General features: G+C 40.1%; 1 protein-coding gene across 1 annotated transcript; it reads left to right on the top strand.

Annotated features, from left to right (window-relative positions):
* The first annotated feature begins 2,432 nt into the window (after positions 1-2,432).
* On the top strand, positions 2,433-12,430 carry LOC110588963 (haloacid dehalogenase-like hydrolase domain-containing protein 3). Its single transcript, XM_021699349.2, has 2 exons — positions 2,433-2,457; positions 11,585-12,430. The coding sequence occupies exons 1-2, from the start codon at positions 2,433-2,435 to the stop codon at positions 12,232-12,234; spliced, it is 675 nt and encodes a 224-aa protein (XP_021555024.1). The 3' UTR covers positions 12,235-12,430.
* Positions 12,431-14,592: the final 2,162 nt, after the last annotated feature.

Below are 14,592 nucleotides of genomic sequence, written 5' to 3'. Positions count from 1 at the left end.
CGTGGGACTCGATCCCAGGACCCTGGGATCATGACCTGAGCCGAAGGCAGCCACTCAACTGACTGAACCACCCAGGCGCCCCTACATTCTTCTTTATATTACAATGAAGAGATAAGAGTTATCTATGATTGTTTTCCATTTTCAGCTTATTGTTTTCTGGAGCTCTGGAGACACCCATAGTTGTTGCTGCTAAACATAATGTCAGACTCATAGATTAATGAAATAATTTTCCTTAAGCTTGAACAGTTTTCATAGGAGGCCTGGTATTAACAGCAAATATGCTCTAATCCTTTCAAAGAGGATTAATATTGGAGAAATGTGAAGAACAGACATATAGAAAATAAATGGCGGATCATAGGATATCCAACTTTAAATCAGGAAGCCCCAAGAGCCATGAAAGTTTCTATATGGAAATTGAGATTATTTCTGAATGGAATTCATCAATTCGAGGGAAAGGTACTCTAAAAGTGTAAAACATCCACCAAATCCTCATCTACATAAATAAATATATATATATAATGTGTATATATATATATTTTAATAACAAAGCAGCATACTGACACAGGGGTTTTCTCTGTCATTTTTTTAATTCTTCTATGATATATGGACAGTCTCAAATGACAGACCAACTATATCAAGTGAAATACCAGAGACACAAGTGCAGATCTTGTCTATGCACCGCAGACATAAAAGTGAAAAATTCATCCCCATGCGCTAGGAAACAAATACAAAAATTAGACTGATGTTCCCTGATGTCAGGCCTATCAGGAGGCACAGGTGTTGTGCTTGTTTTGTTTTAAACTACAGTTTACATCCATTTGTCCAAACAACAATTACGCTGTAGAAAACCATGATATTTTGGCACCATGCAGCCTCTAAGAGGAACAAATGGTTCAGAGAATAAAAGTTAAGAGGAAAGCTCATATACTCAGCAGAGAAAAATGCATGCTGGCCAGCAGGGGGAAACCCTAGGCAACCCTCATCTAAATGACTTCCAGCAGACTTGTTCATTTTGGAAGAAGAATTATAAATGGAGAACATTTCCTAAACCCAAGGTCGGAGCTCCTTTTGCTAAGAGGGAATTAGAGAATTCTGGGAGACACTCAACGAGAAACTAACCTACTCCATTTACATGGGGAGAGCATTTCTAGTGAGGAGGGGGAAAGCATTCTCAGATCTGAGTGGATATGGATGCTAGTGGTAGACATAGTAGAAGGATGGCCATGATCCCAGAATGGCACAGGAAGCATCTCTGGAGTAAAAAAGGCCTTAGACCTCAGGCAGCAATTGAAGAAAGAAGGTATAAAATTAGCAACAGGCAGGGATGGGTTGGAAGAGCAGAAACTTAACAAAAAGATGATTTTTAGAGGATACTTAAGGGAGTTAAAGGAAAAATTGAATATTTTGCATATCTTTTTCATAAGCCAGCTGTGCAAAATATCTCATTAGCCAAGGTAAATAGTGGAACTGAATTTAGCATTAGGAGTTTCAAAGAAAATTTTTTAACTCTAAGTAATAAGATTTTTAAGAATGTATACTTGCATTTTCTATTTCTTCTCTCCTAAATGTATAAGCAAAGAGAGCTAACATACAAAAGCTTTCTATTAAAGTCTTAGATTATAATGACAAAATAATTCCCTAGGAAAAAAACCCATCTCTGCTACATGTAACCCAGTAGAAATCTCAATCACATTTCAAAATTGTGACATTTATAGAAGCATAAAGAGGAAATTTTGGGTTTTGTTGGAGCAAGAAGTAACACCAAATTATTCATATTATATTATGTCATCTATCATAATTATATTTTTCATATCAATATTATAGCATATCATATCAATATTATATTATATATTCAGACATTCTCTGCTTCTATCTTGGTAAAGCCTGAGATATATACTAGAGAAAATAAAAGCTGTCAGATCTTTCTCCGTCTGAGCACCTAGAGCGGAGGTGTGATTTAATAAGCTAGCATGTCAAGAGAACTAAAGAATATATTTTGATAGAAGGAAGTGACCTTCAGGGTTTGGGAGAAGTTTTCAAATGGAAAAGTGTTTTTCACCAGAAACATAATAGTAAGTTAGAAAAGATCTATAAGACCTGCCATTCATCTGTGCTTGGGGAAAAAATAAAAAGCTAGGCAATAAAGGTGTGAGAGCCTCTACTGCATGGAAATGACTGTGTGCTCTGCTAAGAAAAGATGAAGGGGACCCCTCAAGCACTGACAGGAGGGCACAGGGCAGACGAACAAACATCCAAATAAGGAGAAGCGCCCAGGAGGCTGCACTTGGAAAGCGCTGGAAACACCAAACACACACACACAGAAAATAGTGCTAAGGGAATTTCCTTATATGTGTGTAGTACTTTAAACACAGCATCTCATTTAGCTTTTAATAGAAGTTAGCTCAAAAGAGATTATGATCTCTTTTGCACTAATGAAGAAACATTGTCTGAGAGAAGGTAAGTGATTTGTCCAAAGTCACACAATTTTAAAGGTTCAGGTACTGAGTCTTGGTATATTCAGTACTTAAGAATATTCAACCTTTCAAAAGCCCAAAGTTCATTATACTAAGCCATATATAAATATACATATTAATGAAATTAATTTTCTGCAATTACCTTTTTAGAAGGAATGCCTTTTCTCTATTTCCGGGGTCCACAAGGAGGGATTTTCCCTAAGCACCATCACATTCCTTTGCTCACTCCAGCAGGTGACAGACTTCTGACTACAAAGCAGGCCTGCGTGTGGAAAGCCGAACTGTCTCCTGCTCAGCCAGATGGTCAGGACCCCTACACGAGGAGGCTTCCTTGTGCAGCATGGCGATTGCTGGCGGGGTACGTCTGCCTGATTCTGGGTTTCACTTAACGGGCCAAGTTGACTGTCATGCGAAGCTGTCTCTGCAACTTTGACTCTGTTATTAGTAAGGGAGTTATCTTGGACACAGTTTTGACTCTTTGTCTTATTTCTCAACTTGTTAATCCCAAGTGGAGGAGAGGGATGCCACTTATTGAAGACCCACTCAGAAACCCCAATGCTATCAATAATGCTTCCATTCTAAACATGAGTGACATTAGAATTTCAGATTCAGATATCAGGTTCTGATAATGGTGGATTGAGTACTTTGGCCCAAACTCAGAGTGAAAAACTCATTATCATATTTTCTTAAATCCCCTTAAAAAGCTGGAAGCATTAAAAAAAAAAAAAAGTAAAGCAGGGACACCTGGGTGGCTCAGTTTAAGTGTCTGCCTGTGGCTCAGGTCATGATCTCAGGGTCCTGGGATTGAGCCCATATTTGGCTCCCTGCTGAGCTTGTCCCTCTCCCTCTATCCCTCACCCCTGTTTGTGCTCTCTCTTTTTCACTCTCTCACTATGCTCTCCCTCTCTCAAATAAATAAATAAAATCTTAAAAAAAAAAAAAATGGTGAAGCATTACCCTGAGGCGTAGGGAAATGAGCCCAGAGGTTTGGAGCTCCTAGTCCCTTGTAGATTCCAAAAGAAATGTCAGAGAGGACAAGAGACTGAATTGTAGCTTTTGAAGACCTCCTTAGGATAGACACATCAAAATTCGATTCAAAAGCTTTAAGAATCAGAGGGAAGGACCAAAAGACTCTACCCTAGGAATAAGTGTAAACAAAAGTAGTTAGGCCCTTGGACAGATTGCAGCTGAGAGCTGAATTATTGCAGTTCTTTAAATAGGATTGACATGATTCTGCATTCCTAGAGCCACCAGATACCTGGAAGTTACCTGGAAGTAGCAAACATAAATCTTCTCTGGAGAGCAATAATCATATAATAGACCTTAGATTAGTTCTACAAACAACTTCACAATAATAAGTCCCAACATAATCAAAAATAGCATAGCACAAATTGACAGAAAGTCCCAAAAAATGGAAAAGTGAGCAAAATTATGTATTAACAATTAACAAAGGAGCATATCTGAATGGCTAGCTGTTATGAAAATATACTCAAAATATCTAGTAAAGGGTGAAGTAAAATTTAAAAAGAGATAACCCCTTCATCTGTTGGATTGTTATAAATTAAAAAGGTATCATTTCTCTTGTTGGTAGGGAAAAAAATCAATAAACTAAAAATAACTGCAGTTAGAAATGTTAAGTTATAACAGCCCTTTTGGAAAGGAATCTTTTAACATCTATTAAAATTAAAAATATGCTTACTATTTAGGTCAGCCCACTCATGGGACTTTATCCTACAGAAGTAAAACTATCTGTACATCAAGATGTATGTTAAGGGTATTTACTGGTCCATTATTCTTAGTGGCAAAAAAAAAAAAAAGGAAAAGAAAAGAAAAATGAAAAGATGCTAATTCCTATGGAACATATCTGAATGTCCAGCAATCATGAAAACATACTCAAAAATCTCTAGTTGATGGAGAAATGTGTCAATTTTCATAAGCTATAAAAGTCATTTCCCAGAATTCTCCTTCCTGTACAGTTGCACATTAGGGATGGTCACAAGACAAATTTGCTCAAGACTTGAATGCCAAAAGGGAAGCAGTAGTCATTACCTTCTGAAAATCTGGATAGGTGGCCAGATACCATTACAGCTTGCACATGGCACTGCTGATCTGTTGGCTCACCTTGCAGGCCTGGGCAGCCGCCAGACGCACATCCACTTCGACTTCACTGAATCTCCTTTTGAGCTTCTCTGACTCCTGGGACAGGCAGTTGGTGCAATTCCATGGTGAAGGTCACTAGCTTTTTCTTCTGGGTCAAACACATAGCTCCGGTTAAAGGCACTAAAGAGCAGATGTGAGTTTCAGTTTGACCTCCTAGATTCTAGTTGGTCTTCACCGTTTCCAGTTTTCCTTATTCTTCCCTGCTTTATTTCCAGCTTCTCTTCCTCACCGCTTGCCCTTCTGACCTCCCTCACCTGCAGGCTCGCTCTCTGCAGAAGTAACACCCCTCCATGGACTTCAGCAGGTCTAATCACTAAATTCATCAGGTCTAATCACTATAATACATCTCTTTGCATATCATTTATGGCCATTCTGTTTTCCTGATCAAACTCTAAATGATGAATTAAACTCCCGTAATAGGAAACTGGCAGAAGAAATTAGAAACAGGGGAACACAATAATGGCGAAAAAATGATAACTTTAAGTCTATGCAAGATTCTGTGTGTATAAATAAAGATTTTCTTTAATTACAGAAGTTTTATCTGGATCCCTAAGGACTCAACTAATGTGAAGACATCCAGGCTTTGTGTAACCTTAATCATATACAATTTGGGGATGCTTTCTTAAGGAAAACAATACAAAATTGGATCTTAGAATGAATATACGTTTTGGGGAAAAGATCTAAAAATTACAAATTTTAAAAAGCTGACAAGAATTGTCGACCTCAGAGAGTCGGGGACCTGGGGTGGCGAAGGAACTGAGAAAAAGAGACGACAGTATATGGAGGCACAGGGGACCCCCGGCAAACAGCCCAAGGGGCCGAGGTTTAGTTTCCATACTCTTATATACCTTCTACAGCAATATAGATCTATAATGGTTTACAGCAGGGGCGTAGTAAGGCACATTCCTCCATGTACACAGGATTAGTCAAGCACTTAAGAATCTTTAAAACAGAATAAAGGAACAGAGGGGAGTGCCCAGTGTGCTGTTTATAGCTGGCTTCCTATCTACAAAACATCTTCTGCTGCGTACTGTAGAACTGACCACACACGTTCCAAGGGCATTCACTCTGATCCTTTCGGGTTATTTTTAACCCTGCAATCTCGAGTTTTCTCAGAGGTCTCGGAGTCTGAGCGAACATGCACCAGTGGTCATTGTGGCGTTCTGTTTCCTACAAAGAATGTCACAAAATCTAGAAAATTATATAATATTTTTATTGATTAACTCCCTTACACACTTCTAGGTTGCATTTCAAGATACCTGCTCTTTGATTACCTCCTCATATATATCAATTTTGCAAAATCATTTTCAACGGAGAGAATAGGAAGGTTATTCAATTTTTCCTCTAGCATGGTTAGTAGAAATGTATTTGTTATTTATTATTGATGGTTTAGCTTCACAATTCGTGTCATGTAAATTTTTAAGATTGCTGTCAAATTTGGGGAATCTTCTATCAAGTTTCTTTTACACGAGACATAAAATTTTAAAGCCATGAGATATAAGCTGTAATATTTTAGAGCATATCAAGATTTGTTGTGCTGTGACTATTTTTAAGAACTCTGAATTGACAGCACTCATAACCTGTTTGTTGTTGATGTCACTGAGTCCATTGTTTCATTGGGAATGTAGAAGAATTCTTGGAAGCCATTCCTTCACATGAACAGCTAAAAAATACCTATATACAATGGGGCTGCAAACCATATACATATAATCCCATTAAACTTAAATGTATCATCAAGCCTGTGGTCACTCCATTGCCACCAACATAGGGAGAGTAGAAAGTAGACTGAGTAGAGGTCGGAATGGTTATAGAGACTCTGGTATTGACTGTGTTTAAATATTTTGCTGTATAAATATTATCAAATACATGAACACATTGCCAGGGCCCCTCTTTAAATTTCACGTGGACATGATAATCCTGAAGCTTAAGCTTTGTTAACTTCATGGTAAATCATGGTAAAACCTCTGTCAAATATCAACAAGATTTTGGCAAAATCTGAGATTCAACCCAAGTGGCCTAATTCCTAATCCCTAATCCATACCTTCCTTCTTATTTTATTAATTAATTATTTTTTTATTTTTTATTTTTTTGCCTGGGAGAAAGCAAATAATTGCTGCAAGTACAAGAGTCTTTCAACACCAGTCCCAAGTCAGTGAAATCTTAGAGTTTGGTGATTCTGTTAATTTTCAGAAATAAATCTTAGAAGCAGCTTAGGTTATAATAAAAATACATACTGGACCAAAGTGATGTTAGAGGAGATTTGGATTGAGTAACATTGGTCAAGTCATCCACAAAGTGAGAGTTTCAATGGATTATCACTAAACTCCTTTTCCCAGCCTAAATTATTATAACCATAGGCCACACTGCACAAGAGAAAATTCCTACAGAAAATTCCTACTTTACCTCCTTGGCCCCAGTCTTTCCACTTCCCAAAGTCATCCTCCACAGCCCACTCCAAATTAGTATCCTGGAAACATTCTTTAACCATCTTATTCTACAACACCACAGTATTATTTAAGTCTTTCTTGCTACAACATTAAGGTATTCTGCAATCCAGGAATTTTCTAGTGAGCTTTAATCGTTTGGGGCTTATAACATATGATTTATTCTATATCTGGCTTCCTGGAATTTGAAAACAAAGAAAATATCTCAATGTCACATGTGTCGTGAGAGCAAAACCTGTTCTGTGGTCTCGGCAAAGGCCAATAACGTCTCTGTTTCATTCCATTGAGTTGTCACACTTGAAGCAAATAATAGAAAGTCTTCTTCTATTTTATTTACACTGCAACCTTTGCATGAGACAACTCACAGGAATACAATTTGCTCTTCTCCAATTGCCTGGGGCGATGGCATCTTATTAGAAGCAGTAATCGGATTGCCATTTAGAATCAGATGACAAGAGGAACACCTAGGAAGCAGAGGGCTTCCTCTCTCCCCTTGCTGACAGCTAAGAGGCTGTCACTGCCTCACACCGGGAAGCATCACAACAAAAGCTGCAGCAAGTACGCAGTCTTAGAGGTCAGGTCACTGCTCAAGGTTAAGTTGAACAATGTGAAGATATTCTTCTGTGGAATGGGATAGTAATATTGGAGGGATTCTGTTAAGAGCTTTAAGACAGCCTGGCAATCAATTTATGTCATGGAGAAGGGATCCATTTGTTTGATTAACATGGAAACACCAATTTGTCTAGATCCTGAGTTTTACTGAAATAGCATTTAAGTACCAGGAGTGAAAAAGATCTATAGCATTTGCTAGATACTGTCTAAATTACATTCTGATCCAAGAGACGAGTTATGTCCTTTACATACCTCAACAAAAAAAATGGTGACTTTGCCAAGTGTAAATATTTTCTGTGACCTGTTTACCCCTCAGATTTGGGGATGTTCAGGTTACAGATGAACATAAGTGACTCAATGATCTCTGTTGTTCTTAACTTAATAAATCAATGTTCAATGTAAATATGTTGAAAATATTAATGTGACAAGGAACAAATTATGGCAAGGAGGAAAAAGACAAATGATTTATATAATTAATTTCTCTTCTTCACTGTATGGCACTAAAAGGTATACAATTCTGGGAACTAAATATTCAACTTTTTTTTTTTAAGATTTTATTTATTTATTTGACAGAGAGAGATAGAGAGAGCAGGAGCACAAGCAGGAGAAGCGGGAGAGGGAGAAGCAGGCTTCCCGCTGAGCAGGGAGCCTGATGCAGGGCTGGATCCCAGGACCTTGGGATCAGGACCTGAGCCGAAGGCAGACGCTTAACGACTGAGCCACCCAGATGCCCCTAAATATTCAACTTTTAAGTCTTAGTTCTATTTTACTCTAAATGTGAAAAGCCATGAATGAGAAGAAAGTTTGTCAAACTAAATTAGATTTTTACAAGGTAGAGTATCATGCCACAGAATATATCAAACAGCTACCAGTTAGTTTTCCTAAAAAATAGCCTAATAGGTTCAACATAATAGTGTAATTACTAAACTGAAGTTCAACACAATCATCTAAGAATGAAATTATCAATTTGAACATTTAATTGCCAAAGGCAATTTGGCAACTAAATATTGGTTCTGGCAATTAAGAGTTAGATTAATAATTCGGAACTTTTTTTTTAAAGATTTTATTTATTTATTTGAGAGAGAGAGAATGAGAGAGAACACATGAGAGGGGGGAGGGTCAGAGGGAGAAGCAGACTCCCTGCCAAGCAGGGAGCCCGATGTGGGACTCGATCCAGGGACTCCAGGATCATGACCTGAGCCGAAGGCAGTCGCTTAACCAACTGAGCCACCCAGGCGCCCAATAATTCGGTACTTTTTAAAAGAAAAATTTTAAAGCAACAATTAACAAAGCATGCAGCAACAAAAATTTCATGGACCTAAAAATTCAGTTTTGCAAATCAGATTACTATGCAAAAGCTAAAAGGTAATAATCCCCCATTCTGTTTCAGTTTGCTTTCAAAGCTTTGAAATTATTTTCCTTTTTGTAGGGTGACAAAAATAATATAATGTGGGGAGTGTAAATCTTCAGAGAATCATCTCATTAAATGTGTAATCAAATAGATTGATAAGGGGCACCTGGGTGGCTCAGCTGGTTAAGCATCTGCCTTCGGCTCAGGTCATGATCCCACTGGGATGGAGTCCCGAGTTGGGCTCCTTGCTCAGCAGGGAACCTATCTCTCCCTCTGTCTGCTGCTCCCCCTGCTTGTGCTCTCTCTCTCTCTGACAAATAAATAAAATCTTTAAAAAAAATAGATTGATAAGTAGATAGATTGTTGTCTAGAACGTTCTTTATTTTTAAATATACCCAAAAAATTACATTTGCAGACATTACTTATTTTTTATTTTCCAATGTTTTTAATTAATGTCTTTGCTAAACATTTTTTCTTGCATCACATTTTTTCCTTCTGAGTTGATTATTATCTCTTGCTCAGTTATGCCCTTTAGAGTAATTTCAATGACATTTTGTGGAAAAATAATATATTTTTGTCTTTAAATGTATAAAAATATGTGTTTTTTTCACCATTGTTTTGTTTAACAGTTTAGCTGGGTACAGATTTTTGTCATCTTAATTACATAAGATCCTATCTATCCAATGTAAGTGATTTTTTGTTTATTTGTTAGACATGGCATTTAAGGTACTCCTTCAGTGTAAGGATTAATATCACCCTTCAGTTTGGGAAATTATTGGCTTTTCTCTCTTAGATTTTTTTTTTTAAAGATTTTATTTATTTGACAGAGAGAGCACAAGGAGAGGGAGAGAGAGGGAGAAGCAGGTTCCCTGCTGAGCAAGAAGCCTGATGTGGGACTCGATCCCAGGACCCTGGGATCATGACCTGGGCCGAAGGCAGCCGCTTAACCGACTGAGCCACCCAGGCGTCCCTCTCTCTTAGATTTTACTAGAGCATCTAAAGCTATGTTCTATTTCTCAGAACTCCACTTTATTTCCTTCTTTATCATTTTAAGCTATAACCTAGGTGATTTTCAAAGTTCTTTATTAGAATTTTTCTCTTCAACCGTTTCAAGAATAAAATGTATTATGGTTCCCATTTTAGTGTCCTTGTTCATTACAAAGGATCAAAATGGTTCACAAGTACCTATTCCTGTTTCAGTGTTCCCTTCTTTGGTTTGATGGATATTTATTCAAGAATTTTAAACATGTATAGTTAAAGTACTTCCTAGGTTTATTTAATTACTTCTATATTTTCACAAATGAATTTTTTTCTTTTCTTTTGTTGTTGTTTCTGTATTCATGTGTTTGTTTGTTTGTTTGTTGTGGGGGACAATTCATATCACGGGGTTGGATGTCCTCTGGTACTTTGTCATTTTTGTTGGTATGTTTCCTTTACATGGATTTATTTTTCTTTCTCTCTCCCATTTCTCCTTTCCGCTTGGGCAATATTTAAGTAGCTTCAACTCAGCCCCTAAGAGTCCACAAATCAGAAGCCTATTTTATATCTCTTCAAGGACTTCACATTTTCAGAACTGAAGCTAATATCCACTATTTGTCTAGTTTCTAATCATTTAGGATTCTTTGCTTCTCTCTTCACCTTTCATGAAACTGTTGTTACCTACATGCAAACTTATACGGGAAAATCAAGTTTGTACAGCTTCCATTTATGAATGTGGGAATATAGTTTCCAGTGCCCTGCCTCTGTGAGATACATTCAGTCTACCTTTCCTGAGGCACTGATTTCTGGAACCCAATTGCAAGCTCTAGGTGCCAGCACCCTGTGTGGTAATGGCCTTAGTCCACTTTGATACCATGGGCTTGGCCATTTCTGATAAAAGAATTATATTTATTTATATAGTTATATAATGTATTTATATATTTATATAAATAATGATATATATTATATAAATATATTATATTATAAATATTTATATTTTATATATAAGTTTATATATAAATTATATATTTTATAATATTATATGTTATATATTTATTTATATAATTATATATATGTAAAGATTTTATTTATTTGTCAGAGAGATATAAAGAGAGAGAGAGTGTGCACAAACAGGGGGGAACAGCAGGGAGCCCGATGCGGGGCTCGATCCCAGGACCCCGGGATCATGACCTGAGCCGAAGGCAGACACTTAACTGACTGAGCCACCCAGGCGCCCCCATGAGTCTGTTGTGATAAAGAATTTGACCAACCTTTGTTCCTGGTTCCTGGGAGGGAAACTAAATCTTTGGGTCTCCTGAGTTTTAGGAGTATCTTTGTTATGCTAATGAGGTAATTCAGGGTTCACCTTTGAATAGCTTCAAGATGGGGATTGGTTTTGTTGAAAAGATTAATCACATGGTTAGAAGGTTGGGGCTGTGAGCCATATGATATGAGCCTGATCTCCCAACTTCCGGGGAGATGAAGGAGGTTTGAAATTGAGTTCAAGGATGTGGCAAATAATTCAATCATACCTATGTAATGAAACTCCAATAAAAACTCAGTAGACGGGCTGGAGGTGGAGGCCGCCGCTCTGGGACACGCCTTCAGGCAGGCCTACAGGACTCAGAGCCACAGCTTCCCCAACTACGGCCTGAGCCAAGGCCTCACCTCCCGCCAGTGGTGGCTGGATGTGGTCTTGCACACCTTCCAGCTCGCGGGTGTTCGAGACGCGCAGGCTGTGGCCCCCATCGCTGAGCGGCTGTATGAGGACTTCTGTAAGCCGTGCAGCTGGCAGCTGTTGGAGGGGGCCAAGGCCACCCTGAGACAGTGCCGAGAACGAGGTGTGAGGCTGGCAGTGGTCTCCAACTTTGACCGGCGGCTGGAGGACATCCTGAGGGCGCTGGGCCTGCGGGAACACTTTGACTTTGTGCTGACCTCTGAGGCTGCCGGCTGGCCGAAGCCTGACCCCCGGATTTTCCGCGAGGCCTTGCGGCTTGCTCGAGTGGACCCGGCAGGAGCAGCCCACATTGGGGACAGTTACCACTGTGATTACAAGGGGGCCCAGGCTGTAGGGATGCACAGCTTCCTGGTGGTTGGCCCAGAGCCCTTGGACCCTGCAGTCAAGGGTTCTGTACCCCAAGAATGCCTCCTCCCCTCACTGTCCCATCTCCTGCCTGCCCTGGACCGCCTGGAGGGCTCACCTCTGGAACTTTGAGTCTGACGAGGGAAGTCGAGGGAAGTGGCTCCAGCGAACTAGAAGGCTCCTTCCTTTCTGAGATCAGGCCTTTGCCTCTCTCCCTGCGGCGTCCAAATGCATTCTGACTATAAAGCGGTGAATGCAGGGCTTTGAGCCCGTCTCCACGCCTCTCAGGTGGTTTATTTGTCACACCTGTGTCTTTCCCCCCCCCCCCCCCCCCCCCACCTACAAGATTCACTGAGGGCCCAACTAGCTTCAGAACCAGGCACATTCAAAAATTTGTTTTAGCAGCAGGGCCCTATTGTTATGGGAGATCTTACTGGAACCCCAATGTGCAAAACAGCAAAAGCAAGAAACTTCTAGGGTTGAAACAGGTTCTAGAGCCCCACAGTCGGGCTCTGAAGCCTCTACGACTCCCCGTGGGAAGCAGGAGATCGGAGGAGCTTAGTTTGGAAAACTGGGGTGCTAAGCTGTGCTGTAGGGACATGTCCTCTAGGACTATATAGTGTAAATAGGATCTCAGAGAAGGAGCACCCGAATTACATCATGAGAAGAAACTTTCATGCTTGCCATGTGTTAGTCCTTTACATGCAGATAGAACCCTCAAAGCTACCTAATGGGCAGAGGTAGCGGGACGTGCACTTTACAAATGAGAAACGTTCAGAAGTTAAGTAGCCTGCCTGACGTTGCAAGGAGAGCTGTGGCCCTCGAGACGGTGCAGTGGCGATCGTGGGAGAACAGGGAGGCTGTTCCACAGAAGGCCGGTTTTGAAGAGCACCCGAGTCACAGGTGTTAGCATGGAGGTAGGAGAGCACAGGGAACGGGGACAGGAGCTTGAGGTGGCAGGAGTGTAGGACACATGCGGGGAATGACTAGAGACTGAAGGAAGTAGGCTGGGTTTTAAAAATTCCATGTCCCTTGGGCGCCTGGGTGGCTCAGTTGGTTAAGCGACTGCCTTCGGCTCAGGTCATGATCCCAGGGTCCTGGGATCGAGTCCCACATCGGGCTCCCGGCTCGGCGGGGAGCCTGCTTCTCCCTCTGACCCTCTCCCCTCTCATGCTGTTTCTCTCTCGCTCGCTCTCTAAAAAATAAATCTTAAAAAAATAAAAATAAATAAATAAATTAATTAAAAAAAAAAAAAACAAAACAAAACAAACAAACAAAAAAACTCAGTAGAGCTTTCTGGTTGATGAACACATTGATTTCCAGGAGACTAAAATGCCCTGATTCCAAAGGAGGGATACAGAAGATCTACAGTCCCTCCCAGACCTTGCCCTATGCATCTCTTCAGCTGGCTGGTCTTCCTGATTTTACCCTTTGTAATAAAATTGTAGTCATAAGGACAGCACTTTCCTGACTTTTGTGAATCATTCCAGGAAATTATCAAACCTGAGGGGATTATGGGAACCACCAACTTTACACCCAGCCAGTCAGAAATGTGAGTAGCTTGGGGACCCCACTGAAGTTGTGGGTGGCATGCAAAGTGGGAATGGTCTTGGTGAGGACCCTGCCTTTAAATCTGTGAAGTCTGACACTAGCTCTGGGTGGTTAGTGTCAGAACTGGTTTTCAGCCTACCAGTTGGCATTGAAATAGTTGGAGTAGAAATTGAACAAATTCTTATTCTTTACATAAGTATTTTATAAAATCTGATTCGGAAAATTTAGGATAAATAGAAAAGCCAAGAAGAAGCATGTTCTAAATTTTAGTACCTGGCTGCCCCCTACTGACATTGTCTTAGTCACTACTAGTATGTGAGTCTAAAAGCTGATGGATTCACTTAGTTTTTATTTATTTTTTTATTTTTTTTTTATTTTATTTTATTTATTTATTCATGAGAGACAGAGAGAGAGGCAGAGGGAGAAGCAGGCTCCCAAGGAGCAGGGAGCCCGATGCGGGACTCGATCCCAGGACCCTGGGATCATGACCTGAGCTGAAGGCAGACGCTTAACCATCTGAGCCACCCAGGCGCCCAGATTCACTTAGTTTTTAAACAATGCTATAAAACTGAAAATCTCTCTGAAGCTTGTTTCAGTATTGATTTAATTCAGTGGTCTATTCCTTGAAATTTAAAGGCTACTGGAATCCTGCAGATATCAGTCAGCTGAGCATTGAAATAAAGAGGCTACTGGGGCACCTGGGTGGCTCAGTCGTTAAGCGTCTGCCTTCGGCTCAGGTCACAATCCCAGGGTCCTGGGATCGAGCCCCGCATCGGGCTCCCTGCTCGGCGGGAAGCCTGCTTCTCCCTTTCCCACTCCCCCTGCTTGTGTTCCCTCTCTCGCTGTGTCTCTCTCTGTCAAATAAGTAAAAATAAAATCTTTAAAAAAAAAAAAAGAAAGAAAGAGGCTACTGCTCATTGGTAACTAATGTCTAAAGTA

This window comes from Neomonachus schauinslandi, chromosome 12, assembly GCF_002201575.2.
Source record: "Neomonachus schauinslandi chromosome 12, ASM220157v2, whole genome shotgun sequence".
Lineage (NCBI taxonomy): Eukaryota > Metazoa > Chordata > Mammalia > Carnivora > Phocidae > Neomonachus > Neomonachus schauinslandi.
Note: the sequence above shows the minus strand (reverse complement) of the source record. Positions and strands in the feature narration are given on the sequence as shown.